The sequence below is a fragment of the Nomia melanderi genome, chromosome 7 (assembly GCF_051020985.1).
Source record: "Nomia melanderi isolate GNS246 chromosome 7, iyNomMela1, whole genome shotgun sequence".
NCBI classification, from domain to species: domain Eukaryota; kingdom Metazoa; phylum Arthropoda; class Insecta; order Hymenoptera; family Halictidae; genus Nomia; species Nomia melanderi.
Window position 1 is genome coordinate 2,332,934 of NC_135005.1, and position 23,369 is coordinate 2,356,302.

Consider the following 23,369-nt stretch of genomic DNA (forward strand, 5'->3'; position numbering starts at 1 on the left):
TTATTGTGACTGATAAATCACTTAGCTCAAAGCTAATTAATCTCCTTCCCTATAACAACGTGTCAGACTCGTGGTGAAGATGTTAAACAGAATTTAACAAGTGTAAACATCACTCACTCCTTCTGAGTTTAAATGAAATATTGTTCGTCTGTTTACAACTATTATATATTGCAGCAAACAGAGACATAGAATATGCCTCGAATTCTTCTCTCTTTTCAATAAATTATTAATAACAAAGTAGTTGTATTGAGCATAGTTAAGAAATAAATCATAGGGCAAGAGGTTAAAGCTATGAATTATAAAAGGGTTCACAAAATTAAATTTCACATAAGTGGAATCGATGGAGAATAAACTTAAAACTCATAATGAGTCATTTTCGTGTTGCTTATATTTTTTTAGATATTTCAGTTTATCTATGAAATAGTTTTTGAAATAGGAGTGAGAAATATGAAAGCTTTTCAAGCATGTACCATGGAATTAAATATTCAATATTCATCTCTCTACTTTTAAGCAGCGTACAAGTATTAAGTTCTCTAATAAAGTGCAGTTCTATTTCATAACGAATTTCTCTGAATTAAATACAGCAATCAGTAATCACTACGTAATTTCTACTTTTACATTAGTAATCACGAAGATTTCGATTAAAATCTACGAAAACTCATATAAACGGAGCCGTGAATCCGGCAGCAAAGTTCATAAAAAACCGTACAAACATCCCAGAGAATCTCATTACTGTATCCAATTCGATCGAATAGCCTACCATATGTTCGATCAAATAATCTTTAATTTAACGCTAGTTTTACGGACATTTATTGTACAGTTTAGTCTATTGTTTATAGTACACTTGATGTTCGTTTATTTAGATTTCGTACAACTGCATCAACTAAAATCGACGTAAACGTTTACTAAATAATGTTTGTGAAACTTAACATTAAAACTACCGAGAAATTGGAGTGATTTATTCCTAAGTTTTTATAAAAATTAGAACAATGTATTTCTCGATATTTTATGAATCCCTTATTGTTGTATCTGTACCAATATACAAATTGATCTCACAATGTTTTGCAAAGATCTCGTCATAATTTAAATACTTGCGAATTAAACATTCTAAAATTGGTTAATTTGACCCATCCGGTAGTTTTAATGTTAATACGCGTCAAACTGGCGCGTTCCGTAAACCTAGTGTTAAATAATCTAGAAACAACCGTGGCCAAGATAAACGAGACAACCAGTCCGCGCATTTCATTTTATTTTCAGCGTTATTCCCGAAACAACCGTGAAACCCTCGGAAATACAGGCTCGCGCGCGCTGGAAGGCAATTAATATCCTCCAGTGTTTTCACAGCGAAGGCATACTCCAAAACGAGATTCGCAGAAATTTTCATTTTCCCGGCGGTGCGGAGGTGGTCCTCCTCTCTGGTTCTTGGTCGGTCGACTTTCGCGGCGACGCCGTCGAAAAGACCGAAAGTGGAAGAGGGGCCGATATATCCTCTCCTGGGTCTGTGTACACGTATAGCGTCGTACCTACCCCGCGGTGTCTTCCCTTTCTCTCCACCCCGGTGAAGTCAGATCGCCCACGGGCTCCACGAGGCCGTCGTTATTATATGTTATCGCCGTGGAAGGTATGGGAACCGGCCCGAGGGGGCACCGGATACCTACGTCGGTATTTCCCCCTCGTTGTGCCATAACGCACCGTCGAGGTACACGAAGAACCGACTTCTCCCTGGCTCTTGTTTCTCTCCCTCCACGCTTATATCCTCTCGACTGCCTTCCTCTTTAGCGGCTCTTCCTCCTCTCGCTCCTCCACCACTATCCTCTTTCGACCACCTCCACCCGCTGTTCCGGTCGTCCTTTTTCCAGGGCACTCGTCTATTATATGCTAAATTACGACGACCTTCGGCACTGCCCGCGAAGAACGTGCCTGGTATCGAAAGACGCATCGATATGTTCCCTCGTTACTATTGACACGACTAGGTGAAGGATACATGGGAATCAGAGGATGCGGGATGAATTCCGTGAATTGCATGGTTTACTCGGTGAGAACGTGCACGGGGATTTTTGCGTGGGTGATGCTGTTTGTGGAAACTCTGGAAATGGGAGGTTTTTGCCGTGTTGCAGTTATGTTAGGTCTTTGTGATCACATGGCGCTGTTATGGTGAGTTTTAGCTTCGATGTCTGGCATCGAAGGTTGTGAACCTGTGATTTGAGTTGTTCAAACAACGAGAGCTTGGTGTGTGGTTTTCTTGTTTTCTGAAGTTTAAGATTTTGATGGAGAATTCGGTTTTAAAGGGAAGGGGTATTAGAGGTTTAAACGATTCGCAGAAGGTTAACGTGTTGTTGAGCCTGTGTTGCTTATCACTGCTTTGTATCTTTTGAGCATACATCTATGCAGAATATTCTTGGTAAAATACGATGTTTTGACTAAATTTGAAGAATTAATTGTTTTAAAATCCATGTCGCATTTTTTTGGAAATTTTAGTTTCATGTATCCTCATAAATTTTCAAGTGGCTAACTGCAAAGGCTAATTCAATATCTGAGTAACATTTACGGAGACACAGCTACGATCATTTGAATAATCTATCTTTTTGCAATTTCCAACTTTGAGTCTTTAAGCGCTTCAATTTTTGTTAATACTGATAAGGATTCAAATTTGTATTTGTAAAAGCACCCCAAGGCATGCATTTTTGCAGGTTGTTTCAGTTATCCGTTGAAGAAGTCTGCTCAATGACGTTGACTTGACGTTGTTAATCAATCAATCCACCAAAATTCGATTTTTCTACTATACTTAATAATGTCTCAAATATTCGATAAAATAGAATTTTCAACATACATTTAGAAAACTATATTCACCCCTTCAACAAAACTAATCATTGATGTATGTAAGAAATATGAATCAAGTATATCTTCCTTCATGTAATGTCCTTTGTTAGCAGGATTAATATCGAACAATAGTATTCAAGTAAAAGAAAAAGCTTCAACAGAGAAAATTACGTTGTCCCAATTCTCGTTCATATTTTGCGAGTCCAAAAGATTCGTTCTATAACGTGGCTTTCACAAAGTGAATGTATCTTTCTTGCGCTTTAGAACTTGATGTTACAAGAACACAGATGAATTTAATTTCATGCATACGCAAACGTCTAAAACGCTAAAGATAAAAGAAGTTATTTTTACATTGTTATAACGATAATAAAATTCACGATGAAAAAAAGTAAATTTTTATTGAATTAAAAACATGTTTGACAATACAGTTGAAAATGTGTCAAAATCATATTTTTAATCTATTTATTTTTCTTATAGGTTTTCGTAGTCACAACGCGTTTTATAACGCGTTTAACCTTTTGCGCCGGAGAAACGTGTCTACTACGCACGTCAAGACATTTTTATTCCAAAATTGTCATTGACGTCTTATATACATTGTCTCGTTGCATTACGTATGCTAGATTGTTTTGAAATGTACCACACTGTATAAAATGATTGATAAACAAACCAGTCTGCATGTCTGCGTAAAATAGGTACAACCAAAGTTCTTCGCGCGACACTTTGCCAAATCTCTAAATTAATTTCCAGCGCAAAAACTTAATCTCCTTCTATCACTTCCTCGCGAAGTTCTTAAGATTCTACTGTAAAGGATAAGTATTCAATTCCATCATGACTCTAAACTTATGCGGCGAGTATCAGCAAAAAGAAATTTGTAAGAACATCCGTAATAAACAAGGGTTGCAACAACCCTCGCTCTTTGACCTACTAGTATGACTTATCAAATAATGTAAACTAAGGGTCACAAAATAATATACGCGAAATTTGAATAAAAAATGTAAATATAAATTTGAATAAAAGTGTAAATATATTAACGGAATTAATAAAATAACGAACATCCTTAACCAAAGAAGAATTCACTTGCATATGCATTGAGACAGAGGACACGTAACGTTGAAACAACCAATACATAGAGCTTGTAACATACGAGCCTCAATAAATGTCAAGCAATTTTTACTCAATTTTCTTAGAACTTTATCCTGAGACTAGGTACACGGTCTCATAAAAGTAAAGTTGTTATACTTACGTGATTATACCTTATTAAACTATACACGATTTTTGTATATTCACGTCATTAAAGAAATTGGAAATAATTACCCAGAATTTTTTAATGAACCCTTTAATGTCTATCTTATCTATAATTCATTTTTCATAATAAGAATTAATTGCTGAAATTATTTCATTATTATTAACGATAGACGATTGTAATTTAAAAAATTCGTTAATAGATACTTAGCTCTTAGTTGTTAGAAATAAAACAAACGTTGGATCTGCACAAACTATTAATTACATCCTATAGATAATATGTTACATACATGTACATATCTAATTAACCTTTCAAGAAATAGAGTAAATTAAAGAGAATCTGAAGTCAACAGAATCTAAAACCAAAAAGGAAAGTAAAATCATTTAAGATGAATGTAAAGAAACCGTTTAAGATTGTATTATTGTATTGCCAATAATTTAAGTACATGTAGCTCGTCAATAAATATGTATAATTAATAACCAGCGGTTTCGAATACTAGAATATTAATTTAATTAGAAGACAATCGTTTACTTCTCGATATATATTAGAACTGCAAAAGTCCATTATTTTTAATACTTGAGTTTAACCTGTAAATTTCTTTAACACTAGGACAACCTAGCATTTATTAGGATTGATATATAGTCCTTATAAAGACGTAACAATACATTCTTCCAATTTCTTCAAACATTTGTTATAGTATCTAAATAAAATTATTCATTTTCAAAATCATTTCGGATATTCAATATTTTCAAAATATCAATGATTGCAAAATAAGAAAACTAACATCTCTCATTTTAACGGGTACACTAGTTCCAGTGCTAAAACTAAATTTGAAAAATTAGCTAGATCGGAAAATGTCCTGAAACGAGAACGAAATTATATTTCGGAATAATACTTGAACACTTACATGAAACAATAAAACTTTCTGTTGAGACTAAAAATACTGGATTTCTTCCCGACCCCCCTCATATTAGCGTTAATTTTTAACAAAATGAATCTCGTGACGCGATTCATCGTAACAACTATCGCGCATAACTGGAACGAAACGTGTACCATTATTATATTAAGATACAATATCCAGATAGGATGTATCGAGTGCAAGTGAACGTCGTTAAGAAGACTAGCAAGGTTCGATCAGTGATGGAGCGTGACGTAAAACGTGCATGGAAATGTCACGAGCGCTTTCTAAAGGAGCCGGAAAAGGCGACATCGGTCAACATCGATCCAATGTACATGTCATAGAAAAAATCGTTCGGCAACCGATCGTTTATTTGCCCAGCATCTTATTTCACGAGAGTACTTGCTTTCGATTTGATTCTTTATTCTTTTAATTTCCCCTCGCTCCGAGAAGCTCTGCGCAGCGTTTCGTTTTTTATTTTATTCCCGGCACTCGTCCTTCTTCCGTCTTCGATCCTGCAGGAGGCATCCGTTCCGCCAGCTTTCACGAAAATGATAGCTGCGCTTCTCCTCCGGCATGGTAGCCACAATAAAGAGATGAAATCCGAAGCCAGGAATGACGGTAATCGATCGTTGCCACGGGATTGAGCGATCGAAATCGGCCGTGTAATAAGCGACGCTGCGAAGTTATTTTAATGTAATAGTTGTGCGTGCACGGCCTGATCGTATCTAGCGGTCCATTTTGTGTCTTCATCTCGTCGGCGAGCTTTAATGTTCCGCGGAGTATGCGTTTTATTGAATCATTATGTAACCAGCGCAAATTTCGTAACTTCATCGAGTCATATTATTTTCTAACAATGTCTTTAATTCTAACTACAATGTCCTACAATATCCTTGTAAAACCTCAATATCGAATGATGAATGACGACAATAATTTTGCGATTATTTAATCCTCGTGTTCTTATAGCAAGAATTATTGATTCCGAACCAAAACGGCGATTATAAATTATTTATCGGATCTTTATAAACTGCTTCGTCAAATACGAAAAGTTGCTATTTCACTTACCGCTCATATACCCCGAAACTAAAAAAATGTCCTTGACGATGGTAATAACAATTACATTATAAAATAAACAATTACAAGTACTTACGTCGCCCAGCGCGACGCAAGCCAGGACATATTTTAAATTAAAATCGAGCCGCTGGTTAACCATCGGGGAAACATAAAAAGTAAAAATGGCAAAAAGCGTCGCAAGGCGGAGACCGTAACTTGGCATCAACAATTTCCAGTTTATGACAGGCATGATCACCGGTTTCACCAAACCCGACACTTTCTTCTCGCAGAGTAGCGCTCGATTCCCTGAAGAAATTTCCATTACGTTTTCATTAATCTAATAAAATAATAAGACAACAGGGCGGCGCGCAGGATACCCTTTATTTAGCGGTGTGGCCAGGACAGAGCGTGTATTTACCACGTGACGTTAATCGATCCAGCGCGTCGGTGATCGTCAATTAAAGCAAGCCGACCAGACGAGGACGCGCGGCACGAATTCGTTAAAAAATTCGGTTGCTGGAACAGCTGCGATGCGCGCCCGGTAACTGGAAACGATTTTGGCAGGTGACCAGGGAGCATCGACACCTGCTCGTCTCAACGAGACTTCGTCAATGCGACCGCCTAATTTATATTTCCCTATACCGGCTACCCGAGCCGGGTAACTGCTTAACGATTTATCGCGCGAATCGATCAGCAAGATTTAAGGAAGATACAATATGGCCGACGGCCGTACAAGCTCGCGGGAAATGATTTGTTTGGAGATCCAGTGAAACGAATGTCGCCATAATTATTGGGACATTGTGATATTGATTTTCGACGAGTGGCTGAATTTAATTGGCGCTCACTTTGCGTCTCGGGTGTTTTATTAAACTGCGAGAGACACTTGCGAAAACTTTGTGAACGCAAATTGATAATCGTAAACGTATTTTATTTAGACCAATCTCGTGCATCATTAAGCAATACGCTAGTTTGTTAAATAAACGTATTCTAATTTTGGAATACTTCTTCTTTTCTCGAAAACAAAAAGGTATGTTAGAGAACCGGGAATTGTTAGATTTTTTAGGGAATATGGTATTTTGATAAATATTTTCAAATAAGTTCAAAAGTTAGTAACTCGTATGAGTTAAATTTTAAAAAACAAATTCAAAGCTTTCAAGAAATTTCGTACAACATATTGTGTAATAAGTAAAATTACAAATTAGATAAATGTTCTTTTTTTAATTGCCTGTTTACAGATATCCAGAATCGAGACTAGCGAAATTGTTCAACGGCAGCATCCCCATCGTCCTCGACTCCCTGAAGCAGCATTATTTCATCGACAGGGACGGCGGCATGTTCAGACACATATTGAATTTTATGAGAAACTCCCGACTGCTGATACCTGATAATTTCGCCGATTTGGATTTATTGCTGGAGGAAGCGCGATATTTCGACATCGCACGTAAGAGGAACCTCTTCGTTCTTCGTGTTGTTTCTCCGATACGCCGTCCCCACCGATTCTTTTTTATTAGTTGTTAATCAATATTATGAAAGCAACCGTTCCGTTAAATTAAACAAGAAGAAGGCACTGAAATTCATGAGAGCCGGTATTACTTAATCTCCGACGAAAATCTGAATGGTTGCTGGACATCGTGAATACACCAGACGGACAACTTCCTCGGCTTCTGTGCCGAGGCGAAAGATCACCGTGTATCGACGATAAATCATGTTATCTGAACTTCAGAATCTCTCCTCAGATCATTTTTCCTCCCATTAACTGCCAATACCAGCAGCGCAGAAAGTTCATATTATGCTGCATTAAACGGCAATATCTTGATAACCACGGGACACGACAAAAACTCGAGCCTCTCAAAATTCCAGTGCTTCTGATATCGCTCTATCTCCTTCGGTGTATGCTCAACCTTTTACTGAGGGGAAAAAGTAACAGTAACGATTACACTTTTCTCTTGATACTTTTAAAATATTTTAGATCTCTAACACAAGCAACTCACATATTTTAAATATTTTGAATATATATTTACATAGTATATAGAAGTAAATATATAGCGAATGATGTTTTCACTCCTTCACGCGAACAATTGTTGATAAAACGGATATTTGTCAGATATTTTCTTGAGAACTATTTTTAATATAGATTTCAATAAATTTCGAAAATACTTTGTAATTTGCCAAACTACGTCATCCTGACTTCTTGCCTTATAACATTAAATCAGAGTTATAGTGAAAATTTCAAGCTGAGTTCAATACATATGAATGATATTTTTCTATTATTAATATTTAATCTTTAACGAAAAAGTAAACTTACAACGAACATAGAGTATATAGAAATAATTTCATATAACCAAAAATCGTAAAGCAGAGGTTTAATCCATTAATCCATTAAGACGCAAATAACACGGAACAATAGCGATTTGAAGCGATTCATTTCACAAGGAATGCAACTAGAATTTAATTTATATTTCTGTCTACACCTGTCCCTCCATTTATGCGGCGCATCCGTCCTACGTAGATTCATTTTACGCGAATGAAAATCGCGTAAACAGAGTCTATCAGTAGAAAAGAAAACAAAATATCCAAAAGAAAAGCTGATATCAATTCTAGAAATATGTATTTGTCTCACATATCTTAGCAGAAAGATAATAATAATGAGATTTCAGAAAACAAATAAATCGGTGTCACTACTCAAACTGCGTAAATTGATATCTCGTATAAACGATACACGTAGTGTTCGAATTTATCGCGTAAAAGAAGGGACGTATACATATTATGACATAATCTAACTCAAAGACATCTAGATAAATAAACGAAGGAACTGAAAATCGATCAAAGAAAAGATAAATATTACACTCGTCATCCTCAGTTAATAAATGAAATGTTAGGTTGGTAAGTAATTAATGTCGGTTTTCAAACTTTATCTTTAAACCCACATACCTCGACTCAGAATAAGTTTTTCTAATCAAATTAAGATCCATTGCAATTGATACATTTTTGCCAACAAACGATCAGTCATTTGATTTCAGTAACGTAAAATTTTGGTGTTCTGGAATTGATGAATTCTTTGAACGCATTCTCAGCAGCTGCTGAGTTGGTAAATATCTTCCCTTGCAAGTACTGTAATGCTCGCTTAAATTCCACAATTTCTGGTCCCAACAGTGGAATTTAACCGAGCAGAAAAAATAGGAAGAAACTATTTGCTTCCGGGAATTGGCTCAAGCACAGCCTGACAAAAGCAAAGAATCGATATAGTGAGCGGAAGCGGAATAGACGCATCCATCGAATATCGGGAGTCAAAACGCGGGACTTTAAAGAAACGCTGCGTGCGTTAAATATACACATGCATTGAAAAAAATTTTAATTGTCAAATTTTAACTTTACCTTTTCAAATGTAATGCCAGTGACTTTCTGTGATTGGTATAATTAAAATGAGTGCAAACACGATGGAAATTGAATTGGTTTTAACGACATAACATATTGAATGTCGCACGATTTCACAAAGTAAAGTACACAAAACGGATAGAACTTAATATTAAATCATTTGATTAAATTGCATTATTATTACTGCATATTCATCGAGCTGAATGTTTCCGCATTAGTTAGCATTATTCGTAACATAGGAATGTTTGTAGATAATCATCGTTTAAATAAATGAACTATAGTAATTCGATTTGATTGGGGGTCACCAGTGACTACGGTATTCGGCGTGTTAATGTAATTAACGAAACTAAAGCTTCGTTTTCCTCAAATCGATAAAATTAAACCGATTATGTCGTGTTTGAACTCATTTTAATGAGAATAATCTCAACATCCCACCGGTACTACCATTCAGAAGGTACGATTAAAATTATTGCAATTGAAATGTTCTTCATTGCATGTTTATTCCTCTTATTGTATTCATTTTCATCTCTGTCTATTGGGATCACGTTACACTGGGCTTGAGACATCGAGTAGTAGGAGAAGAGCAGAGATGATGCAGTGAAATTAAGCTGATCAGACTTTTGTAGAATGTAAGCGAGCATCACTGTAGCAGTTGAGATGTTTGAAAAATTGGTAATCGGTTAGCGACTGGTCCGGAGAATATGCTGGATGAAGTAGAGTTTCATAACCCAATTTGTTCAACTTTTGTAGCGTTGATTATGCGACACGTGGCCGAGCATGGTCATGTAGAAGATTAGGCCCTTCCAATTGACCAATGTTGGATTTAACCGAAATTTTGTTAACCAATGTTGTACCGAGGATTCATTCTCGGTATCTTGCCCAAATGCATTATTTGGGCAAGTCGTTTCCGCAGTTTTATGACCCTACCCATTTTCTAAGTCAATAGCATAAAATGATCACAAATTAACCGTAAGAACGAAAACATACCTATCAGCAGATAGAACGACATCTGCACTGTAAAATTATATTATAAGGTGAACAGAATGAAGTGAACTGTTCTCCCAAAACCAAGCGTCAAAGTTTGAAAACTCGAAAACCGACATTAATTTCTTACCAACCTAAAACTAATCAATTCCCCAAACCTAATCCAAAATCCTGTTGCAGCCATGTGCAGGCAATTGGAGCAAATGAAGAAGGAGCGCATAAAAAATGGATCGACGACGACGTCGTCCTCCTCCCCAAGTCCGCCGCCAGCGAACCAACTAGGCAATCGAGGCTCGGGGTGCACGACAGTGCCTTGTAACCGGGACTCGGACAAGCTCCGCGGCAACGAAGGGAACTGCAACTACGAGTGCGTCGCCCTTCACGTCAGCCCGGATTTAGGGGAAAGGGTGATGTTGTCGGGTGGTAGAGCGCTTTTGGATGAGGTCTTCCCGGAAACGACTCAGGCGGTGATCGACGCTCGTTCCGGCGTCGCCTGGCATCAACAGGACGCCCGTCATGTAATCAGGTTCCCGTTGAACGGCTACTGCAAACTGAACTCCGTGCAGGCCATCACCAGGCTGCTGAACGCGGGATTCCGCGTGGTAGCCAGCAACGGAGGCGGCGTCGAAGGACAACAGTTCTCGGAGTACCTGTTCGTCCGACAGGCCGTCAACACTTGACGGAACACTGCGCACCAGCGCAAAACTAGCTCGAGAACGGTCCGTTGTCTTCAACGGGACCACGATCCCGAGTGAATTGTCCAGGAGAAGAATAGAAGAAGACTGTCTCACGGATGATCATCTGATCGAGCGGAGCACCACGCAGGTGGTTCGGCTCCCGGGGATCGTTCAAGAGATCCCGTGTATCAATCGCGAATTGGAAATCCCTAGACGACACGACTCACTTTTACGCGGGTACAGGATACATGGAGATTAAAGGCAATTTTTGAAATTGTTCATGTTCCTGGGCAAAGTATATGGAAGTTGCGATGACTTTTTTTGTAGCTGCTGAGACGTTCTTCGTCTTACTTTCAGATAATCCTCTTTGGAAAAATTTTATCCTTCTATGTCCCGGCATAATTCTATGTAACCCTGTATGTTTTTCGAAGTATACTTTTCATTCAAATGCTACTGCAAATTAGCCAGTTAACTGCGTTTGACGAATATACACGTTAGTTTAAAACTCTCAGTAATACTAATTTTTTCAATGATGAATTATTTATTTTTACAGATAAACATGTAATTCTTCTTCGTATTGCTTTAGTTTTTCGTTAGAATATATTATAGGTGTGTTTGTCCTGCATTTGACTAGTGTACAATTCATTAATTCGATTTTATTGTGAGCACAATGAGAGATTTTTTTAACTAAACTCCACAGTTAACAGGTTAAACATGTTAGATTTTGTAAAAAAAGTCGTTTAATTCAATTTAAAAAGTTGGTAAATAACTTCAAAAGATTGTGTTATTTATAGGGAGCAACAAAAAATAAGAATAGCATAGTTGAGGACATAGAAGGTTAAATTTGGCTTTTATTAATTTCATCTTAAACATCAGTGTTCCTAAAAAGCGTTACTGTGTACGGTTCAATGTTCTTCCTAGACTTAAATGTAAATTAATTTTATAGATTCGTTATATTCTGTCCATTAATTTCACTATTTGATTGTTGAATTGAACTGATATACTTAATAATATCGATGTAGTAAAACAGTCGAACTACATATTTACGTTAATTTTTGGTCTCAAGATTTTTAGTTCTCAAACATTTCATCTGCTGAAAAAGTTGTTGTTTATTATGTCACCATATTTTCTATACTGCGACGCCGTTATTGATAAATATATCAGTCAGTTCCTCGTAGGTAAAACTTTCCAAGTGTATAAACGACACAACTGAGGTATTAAAATTGAAATTGTTTTATAAAATTAAAGTTGACTGATATTGTATAAAACAGTATATCTAGAATGGTGACTCCTGAATATTTTTTATGTCATCAACTTTGTATACCTTTTTTATAACATCGTGATGTGAATCATAGCATGGAACGAAACAATTTATTAGACAATATTTTCTGATTCAGTTCTACCATGCTGTCTCGTGCTATTTTGAGGTTTTTAGCCGTTCCTTGTTAGCTCGTTAGTTGTAAAATTATTTTTTTATATTAACTGTAATATTTAACAATCCGGTGACAGAGTAATAATGTACTCGGAAGGTACAGAGTAAATCACGTAACTCGATCCAACTTAGTGACTGTATTTCTCCCTTTTAATTAAATTTGTTCGTTTAGTTCCGAACAATATCTTTAATTTAATGTAAAAATTATTCTTGAAGATATGGAAGATTAGTTATATTTCCTTATTTTTAATACATTCCTATATTTTTTAGTCTTTTGTCTTTCAGTAGGTATAAGAACAAACATTTTAAATGAAATTCAAGTAATATGACTTTTACTTATAGTTCACTCTACGAACGCAACAATTTGAAAGCTTAATGTTCAATTCAATCTGAAAACACGAAAATAACGAAGGAGTATCCTTCAACAAAATTTTACTTTATAATTCAATTTTAATCGAATTAAAAAGATCTTCCACTACTTGTAAAATTACAAAACTGTTTTAAAACGCCTACAGGGATTCTTGCAAACTTTCAAGTAAAATTATTAATAACGCCAATATTCCGTAACCTGAATCTACATTGCCAGTAAATATCCTAAAATATTATGAAATGTAAATTTTTATCTCGGAATATTCATGAACCTCACAATGGCGTTCCAAATAACTTTCTCAAAGATCTTGAGCATGACCACTGATATCGTAAACCGAGAGGAAATAACAAGACAAAAGCGTTTTAAATATTTCTGCATAAGAAATGATCCAGTTTATTGAATAAAAAATTGAAAGAAAAAATGATTTCAATATCGAAGACGATATCACGGTTGTACGAGAAGAAATTCGCAAGGATCTCCGAAGCATCGCAATTTTCGAGGTCTGTAATTCATAATTACAAAATCACCGTTAAAATTGTTTCAATATCTCAGCGAATATTGGGTTCCGGAATATAATCGTCGCAGTTACGTGTACGTGTCGTCGAACGGTATCATTACGCACGCTCGTGACCCACATTTACCTAAGAACCACGGGTGCGCCGGTCTTTACTTTGCTTTTATTTAATAAGGTGTATCTATATGTATTTAAATGCCATACTAATTACTGTAAATACCGCGAATAAACGTGTATCTATATCTATATATATATTATATATATATAAATATAAATATTCTATGTACTTAATTTGCCGACATTCGAATGCGAAACTATTGACAACGAAATCATTCGCGTTGATCTCATCGGCTCTCCACGAAAAAAAGGAAAGAAGGAAATGTAAAAGCTATCACTAATTACGAAATAACAATTCAAACATGGAAAAACCGTTCGAATAAGACATTTTATTATTCGAATGATTATTCCGGTTTGAACTCGGCCGAAGTCTCGCGCCGCTTCTGTCGCTAGTGACTGTTCCGGTTACGCTATGAGTTTAAATAAAAAAGAATAGTTTCTAATCAACAAGACACTTGCTACAATAAGTACCGTTTCGATTGATCTAATAAAATGTTTATTACATAAAAGTAAAACGAGAATCATTATTTATTTTCATATCTATTAATACACAATTTACCTTTATCGAGTCAGATTCCTTCCACTGCACATTCCTAACATCTTTTCAGTCAAAAGTAATAAAAATAAGTCTCTGTAGCTATTATTATTTACTATTTATTATTACTTACTTATTAGTATTTATTATCTATTATTCATATCCCTATTACTTACAAAATATAAAAAATATATATCCGATTAAGTCGTCCGCTCAGAAAATCATACGAACCATCTTACACTCCCAAAGAAAAAAATAACATACGTGTGGTATTTTTAATTTCTCGCGTTATAATTATGGCATAGGAACGATGCAAATGATACATAAAGACTACCGTCTACTAATATGTAAACATATCTTTTACTGAGTTTTTTTTTCAACAAATACTCTTAGTAAAAATACAAATACGTAAATGAATACAGACAAAATGATAGCACGTCTGAAAATATTCCATGTTATATAAATTTAATATACATGAATATGAAAATGATATAACTGTACCTGTGTTTAATAATGTGTGGGACCTTCATGATTCTCAATTACTTCTATCATCCTTTTTGGTAAGGATTTATACAGTACTTTAATCGAAGATTGTGATAAATTTTTCCATTCCTCTTTAGTACAGATTTTTAAATCATTTAAATTTTCAAATTGTCTACCTTCTGCGTAGATAGCTTTTGATAATAATCCCCAACAGTTTCCAATTATATTGAAGTCCGGGGAGCATGTTGGCCATTCCAAAACAGAAATTTTCTCCTTTGAAAGATATTCATGTACAATTTTTGCCGTGTGTGTGGCAGCATTACCTTGCTGGAACACAAATTTTGTACCTACAATGCATTGTGCATACTTATCAATTTGGTTTTTAACTAACCTCAAATAACTTGTACCATTCATTTTTCCTTGTATAAAATTAATATCCATTTTCCTTTTGTAACATGTGCCGGCCCAAATCATTTTTCTACCTCTTTTCATTTTTCGTCTAATTTTTGTTAATTGTGCTTTTCGAATATCATGATAATAGTATGCACTACTATCTGAACCATCCAGCAAAACCATTTTTCATTTATACAGATTACATTTCTCCTGTGTATGTGTTTTTTCGCAAATTCAAGGCGTGCTTCTTTACGCTTCTTTGTTAATCGTGGCTTGGCTTTTATTTTTGATCGATTTATAATATTACTCATTTGCTGCACACGTCAAACATTTTGAATATTAGTATGTACACCAGCTTTGCAAGCAATTTCTCTTGCAGTAGTACAAGACTTTGATGCAGCACGAAGTATTGCTGTTGTGTCACAGTGTGATAGGGCTGCTGGCTTACCAGTGCTTTTGTTTTTACCGTAGTTATCCACATCTTTTAATACGTTATATACAGCTTTTCTGCTTCGATTAGTATCTTTCGCAATTTCTGTAATCGTTACTTTCCGTTTTCTTAAAATAAGAATTGCGTTTATTTCACTGTCAGACAATCTTTTACCACAAACCATCGCGAAATGCGACAGATACCAATATCAAGAAGCACTAAACACTGATTGACCATTTTAACTTCCTTAAACTTTGCGACATATTGAAGAAAATGAGAACAAACCTTATGTGTGCTATAACTTTGTCTCTGTCTAATTGTGTGTTTACGTTCATCCTAAGAGAATATCTTGAAGAAATTCCAATATAGGTAGTGTTTACATATTAGTAGAAGATAGTCTTTACGTATCATTTTCACCTTTCCTGTACCATAATTATAACGTGAAAAATTAAAGATAGCTCGCGTGGCTATCTTTTCCTTTAGAAGTGTACATGAAGGTAATGGTAATTAACAACTAATAAACGAATTCAAAAGAATTCAGAATGATTAGTTCAATAATTTTCATTATATTAACATTTAATTATCATATTATCGAGGCACAGCTGTACGAAATAAAGGCCATGGTCAAACATTGTTTCGGAAACGTATTAACTTACGAATACGAAACGAGAAAGAGAATAGAGCTTTCGCCGTAGGGCAGCCACGGTTCGGTTAGGACTCGAGAACAAAAATAAAATTCGCCGTGCAACGGTCGGAATATAATCATTAACCAGACAATAGAGTTTCCGTGGCTTTCCGATATAAAAATTTGATAGGTTCCAAACGATATATGCAATATTTGCTTTCGACTTTTCTCGTCAACCGCACGCGAGCCGTGCATCCCGTCCAACAACCTTTCGCTCGAATAAGTTTCGCAATCACATACATATCTCAGCCGTATAATTACCAGCAGTTCCTTATTTCCTAGAACACGGAACGAACGATAGAATCGAAAATGACTATGCACGGAAAAACTCAAAGGAAACGTTAACACCACTCGCGTTAGAAAAAAGTGTTTCTTTGAATTACGTGTTTCTCGCCATTGAATAACTAATTGTAAGACTTTAGGAAATCTATAGCACTAATATTTTTTTATAGTGAATTTTTCTAGAATTTCTACAACTGTTTTCAGTAATTATTAAAATACAGATTTTATGCACTGATGTATATCGTAGCATTTACTAGTGTGTCAAATATAATTAAATAAAAAGCATAATAAACGTTTCACTTTTAGCCTTACTTTGAATGCAATACAATTGTGAATAGAATAAATAAATTTCTTTTCTGCATCAGCATTTACAAATATTTGTATATTTTTTTCGAGAAATTCAATGTATATTCTTTTTATATAACTTTCTGACAATATTCTGATATCTGGCTCCTCCATTTCTAAGCTTCAACATACCTCGAATTTATTTCAAAACAACGGTAAAAAAGGGAACAATGAAAGCTTATTAAAAGCAACTTTCAGAGTGTGAAACTAGAACAAAAATCAACAACCACGTTCGTATCCTCAACTTATTAACCCCTTGCCTTAGCAACGTGTCAGACTCGTGGTCTAGACTTTTAAAAAGTATTTAAAAAGAATAAATATTACTCAATTCTCTTAAATTCAAATTGCACATTATTCTTGTTATCAATAATTATATTTTAGAGCAAACACAGACGCAGAATATTCCTAGAACTTTTCTCTTTTTCAAATAAATTATTAATAGCAAAGTAGTCGTATCAATCATAGTTAAAAAATAAATCGTAAAGCGAAGATAGACGAATTAACTCATCAATAATGCCTTCATTTCTCTAACTTTTACTTTTCATACTCATTGTATAACCAACTTTTACATCCAACTACATCACATTAATATAAACGACCCATCATTTTCGTCTATTGAAGCAAAAACCTTCATTGAATTCATTTTATTCGCTTTCATTTGTGCCATGATGATTAACAATGGGTATGATCAAGAATTCATCTCATTAATAGATTAATTAATAAATGGCTCCAAGTTTGGATAAAAAGAGGTGAAGAAAGTAGCGTACTGCAGAGGAACATGAAGGACAAGGGGAAGAAAGGTGGACGGGGTTGGAGGGGGTTGGTTAGAGGAGCAGGAGAGAGCAAAAGAGCTCGGAACCGCGTTGATCACGTAACCGCGGGAATAAGGGATAAAGCGCACAAACGTCATTGCCTCAGGCCCCGTTTCCATGGTTACCGTGAACTCAATATCCGCGACGCCTGAGGCTAGCATAGGCCGCGGGCTGTCATCCCTCGAACTTGCCGAGCGGAGCGGCCGACGCTCCGATACCATCCCTCCCCCTCTCTTTTTTTCTCGGTCTCTTTCTCCGCACTTCTATTTCCTTTCTTTCTTTATCTTTTCTACTTTTCTACCTTATTGTTTCCGTCATATTCTTTATGACCGCCTCCTTCCACCGGCAACCCTCTGCATCTTTCTCAGGATCATACCATCCCGCCGTTTCTTGCTTCTCTCCTATCAGGTCGGGTCGGTGCATGCAAAACCACTGGCTGCGGATAGAGTGAATCGTAAAAGATTCGTGGTCCCTTAATTGTTCACTTCGAATCAGTGAGATAGATTTATAACGGGAAATTATTATTATTTTCATACTTTTATAATGAAAATGTATGTCGTATTATTTTAAGTAAGCTTCTAATGGGTGCAAACTTGATAGTGAAACGGCTGAAAAGAGTAAGAATTCAGTGCAGTGAGAGTATGAATTTAAGCTTTCCATAAGGGCACGTTTTCGTTTTTAATCATACATTTTGTTAGAAAAGTAATAACGGTTTACACGTACTGTAGTTAAGTACTTTTCGCGAGTATCAGGTGTAATCGTATTTCATTCACAAAGAGTTAACAATTACTTAAAGAGAGCATTAAAGCTAAGTGAATCGTCACAGAAATACTATCACGTGTACTATGGACTTTTTACATGCATTCAATAAAAAATAAGTAAAATTTTCATAGTTCAAAGGAAATTGATTCGTAAATAGCATATCAAAAGCATATCTCATTGACGTACAGTGCATTTAATAAATAGAAGTAAGTAACAATATATAATAGAAGTAACAATATATAATAAAGGTATTAAATCACACAGATCCATAATAAATTAACACAATAAATGAACTTTAAGAAAATCAACTATGTATTTGAGAAGAAAAAGTAGTTATTAAAGCGATAAAAAAAGTAACCTCAGTAATGAAGTTCATATCATTCGTTTGACACGCATTTCGAATTAGATTGACCAAAACAAAATAACAAATTAATTAATAATTCAGTCAAATTAATCATTTTTTATACACCAACCTAATGTGAAGTATTATATTTTGACGCAATAAATCCTTCCAATCTTTAGTTCTTCCAATCCCTTCCTATTTCTGGCTATCCCTTCGCCTGTCCTCAGTTTTCAGTCCACTTCTATCCTCTCTCTCGTCCATTCGTCTCTGCAACCTACCTCCCTCTCTACACTCTTCCTCTTTCTTCCTCTCTATTGCACATTTTACCACCAGACTCTCGACGCGTTCTCCGTCTCCGTCAAGCGCTAGCTTGATTATATTCCATTTCTGGATCACCCCGGGGCCACCTCGGTCCCAGGTCCTTCAATACACGACACAAGGCGAAGTAGCCTTTGGCGTCAACAACGAAGACGGGCTTGAAATTCGAGGATACCACCGTCACGCTACTATTGTCTGCGCGAACACTCGACCAGCGAAATTTCTTTGAGATACAATCCACCCTTTATACCTACACCAGCACGGGACTTATTAAAATTGAAACTATAAGAAACGATTATGAAACATCTAAAACGACCCGATACAAGTTTCCATCGAAACTAATAACTTTGAATTCATTTTTCTTCGTTTATCCACCTCTGTTACTGGCGATACTTAGGACTTACTATGTTGGATTTACAAAGTAATCTTGGAACGTTGCAATAAAACACAGTGTTAAATTTCTTCTTTGCAAACTTTGCATTCATGGTTTAGGATAATTCTAGAAGGCTTTTAGAGTGAATATTATTTGGTTACTATTAGATGGAAATGGACGAATTTATTATCTAAATAATATATTTTGAACGCGAGATAAAGCATAAATAAGTCAATACTTTACTGTATAATCACTGAACCTATAAAAGAAAGCAATATTTCAATGACTAAAGACATATCTAAGCAATGTGATCGAATAACTTTAAAATTAAATACGTTTATAAGTAAGTACTTATTTAAATTTTTCCTCTTCCATTATCAACGCTGCTTCCGGATATTAGGCTCTTGCATACAAAATCTAGTTGTGATTTTATACTAAATTTTAAGCAAATTTGCAATATTAAAGGAAGTCTTAATTTTTAGAAACATATTAGCATATTAGTTAGTTTGTAAATAATTTAAAACAAAATTTTTCAAACAGAAGAAGTACTTTACTAAATTTGCGGAATGATATTTATTTTCATTAAGTCGTCTAAATTTGAATAAAATCCATATAATTTTAATTGTGACTTAAAATTTTCGAGTTATACATGTCAAAAAGATTTTCCAAATGGAAATTCTCCTTTTTATTCCGGCTCTTCATACATATTTTGCCTTTCGAGTGAAAATAAGACATTTTTTTAATCATTATTCAGACAGGATTAACTAGTTTTCATAGTTAGTCATTTGTCATTTCACTTTTCAGCCAGTTCTATCACTCAAATAAATAATAAGTCTTGCATTTTATTGTATCATAATATTTACATTAATGTAAACTAATATTGTAATCAATTTATTATAACGGAATTTTCATTGGATTGAGGTCATTCATCCTAAGGTGTGTCTATTTCAGCATTCATGATCATAAAATCACTCAGCTAACTGGATCAATTGGAAATTATAGTTACCGTATGGAACAATGGGTCAAATGACATGTAATCGCAGCATGTTATCATTCAAGGTACTCGTCTTACGTAATTCATTTTTTAATCTTTGTCATTTTCCTCTGCATTTTAACCTCCACAAAATTAAAAATTATATAAATCCTGTATCTTCGTATCTAATACAAACGTTACTAAAAGATACTGACAAATTAAAAAGGTCATATCATAAATGTTCATAGTACTATATGTATATATCCCTATATACAGGTTGGTGCGTTATCATTGACACAATCAAGAAAGATATGTTTGTTTTTAAAAAAATAAATGCTAGCATGCAACTCATTAAAATGGACTCCATTTACGAAAAACCATGTAAAATAACACAAATCATGTAAAATTAAAAATAATTTTCAGGTCTAAATAAAATTCTGTTCAAAAAGATCCACATTTTGTGATTAAAATAAGAAAATAATTAAACATCTATCTCTACCCATAAGGATTGATAAAAAGATGGAAAATTGTAACATTTCATAGTTTTTGAATAAATCCAAAATGATTAATTTAATTCCGTCTTGTGTTACGTGATTTTAGAGACATTTGTGTTCCATTAACTAGGAACGATACATAATAGACGCATTAACCAAACCTTGCTTAAAATCCGCGCACTCAAGAAATATTCAAATTCAATTCTTTTGAGAATGAAATTGTGTACGGAAAAATGTTGTTCATTTTCATTCAGTTCCATTAATTTTCAACTTGTTTCTGCACAAAAGATCACTCCATTGCATTTCCAATGACAAACTACCCTGTCTAATGTAAGTGAAAACGATAGGGAATAATGTTTACTCAGACATCTTTTACTTTCATCACTTTTCATCGTTTAATTTTGTAAATACACTACCAGCTCGACGCTTCGAAGGGCTTGCCAGTATCGCGCCGGTTACACCTAACGTAAAGCTAGATAGGAAGAGAAAATTGATGCCAGTGTCGCATCTTTCGAACGAAACGAAGAAACACAAAGCCTGAGTGTTAATTACAAAAAAAATTCGAGCTATTCTTTGGTGTATCTTATTCTTCTGTTTTATTATCTTTCGATTACGGCTTATCCGATTACAATTTGTAAAAATATCATACTGTACCAAAACTGCTATGTACCATTAGTTTTCTTGTTGTTGATTTTCTTTCCATTTCTTTACACATTCCTCTATTTTATATATTTATATTAATTATTCCCACCTAGTGGCAGTAAGGAGAACATCATAAATCTAACACGCGTCTCGATTTGCTTTCTTTCGCCGAGCTCTTGTAGAAAAAAAAGGTATAACTGATGGAGACGATCATCGTTACAGTAGTAACGTAAGTAAAATTTTTCGTACATATGAAGTGCGCGGCAATAAGTATGGTACAAGTAATGGTATGTGCGCCTTTCGGACAATGAAATTATACACGGCTACTAAAAAAGAAAAGTGAATGGTATTTACATTATACTCCGTTAATTTTGCTTCAACGATCCGCGTTTACAGTATTTTTTTAAATTATTTTTCCTTTCTCTTTCTCTCTCTCTCTCTCTCTCTCTCTCCCTCTCTCTCTCTCCCCCCTCTCTCTCTCTCTCTCTCTCTCTCTCTTTCTCTCTTTCTCTCTTTCTTTCACTCTCTTCATTTCTCTCTCTTTCTTTCGGGCTCACTTTTTTTCTAATTTGAAAAAAATAAAAAGGACTTATTTTATATCAATCGCGTTTATATAAAAAGGCAATCGCTGCTCGGTGCACGCAATAACAAATAGAATCCTAGCTGAGATCAATATTGCAATATACCCTCGCACCTATTAAGTAATTCTCTTTTTCATTTTTGTACTGATTCGTCTCACAATTAATCAACGCATGTTCAATGTTAATACGTTCAGTACAACTTAATAGCTTTTTGTCTCTCTTTTTAACATATTCATCAGTCTTGTGCGCGTATTGTAATTCATCTTTTTCTTTATTTCTTTCTTTTTTTAAAGCAAATGTTGAACCGTTGAAGCAGTTACGTCTCACCGTATTTGTAACTGAAACCTTACGTAGACTCATTCTCTTTACTTTTCTCTTTTTCCTTCTTTCCCTTTCTCTCACCCTCTCACTCTCTCACTCTCTCCCTCTCTCCCTCACTCTTTCTCTCCCTTTCTCACTCCCTCTCTCTCTCTCTCTCATTCTCTCGCTCGCTCATTCTCTTTCTCTCATTCCCCCTCTCACTCTTTCTCTCTCTCCCTTTCAATATATTTACATTAGAAGACTCACAGGTGTACGTGCCTGTGCAATAAGTAATCGCGAACGCCGGTCAGGAAATTCATTCATCGTGCTCTCCGGAAAACATGGAAGCACGGAGAAAAATTCGATCGGTGAACGGATGATTAATCCAGATTACCAAAAGAACACGCATTTTTATACTCTTGAAAATTCATCTAACGTTTACAAATTGGATAATCTGAAGTAACCCGTTACTTTCCAGCTATCTGCCGAGCAAAAATAAATGGCCATAACTCGTTCTCAATTGTATCTGGAACTTCGGTCGAACCACAGCGGTGGTGTATGTATATATATATATTGTATATATATATATGTATATGTGTGTATGTTTATAGTGTATTATGTGTGTTTATCCTACAAATGTGTGTGTATGGGTATTCGTATATGTATGTTTCATAGAAAAAGTTTCCGTTTCATTGTCCTTTTCAACAATTTTTATATTATACACTATAAAAATGATTAGTAAATCATGACTTCCCCCCTCAGTTGTCAATATCGTGTAAAGTATTTCGCGATGCTTTGAATCGAATGATATATCGATCACCTTGTGTTCACATGGAAAACTGCGGAGAATGAATGCACGAGTCATTTCCTAGATAAGAAAAAGAAGCTGTTACAATGAGAATTGATCGAACGTTCTAATGGTTGTACTAAAAATGAAATCTAAACGCAATAAAGTATACATTTACGCATACTCAGCTACTTTGATATCTCTATAAATGAATATGTTAATCGCATCAACATGTATTTACATAAGTGATGGTATATAATTTTGTTGCAACGAAAGATTTCTGATGGACACGTGTTACGTTGAAACGCTCATGTGATGAGCAAGATAGGAAAGATCATTTATCTTTTC

General features: G+C 35.1%; 1 protein-coding gene across 1 annotated transcript in view; it reads left to right on the forward strand.

Annotated features, from left to right (window-relative positions):
* Positions 1-13,998, forward strand: part of twz (BTB/POZ domain-containing protein twz) — a 77,370-nt gene extending 63,372 nt beyond the window's left edge. The window contains exons 4-5 of the mRNA XM_031970189.2: positions 7,250-7,455; positions 10,554-13,998. Of these exons, the coding sequence (XP_031826049.1) occupies positions 7,250-7,455; positions 10,554-11,053 (706 nt within the window). The 3' untranslated portion in view covers positions 11,054-13,998. The remainder of the gene's footprint in view (positions 1-7,249; positions 7,456-10,553) is intronic.
* Positions 13,999-23,369: the final 9,371 nt, after the last annotated feature.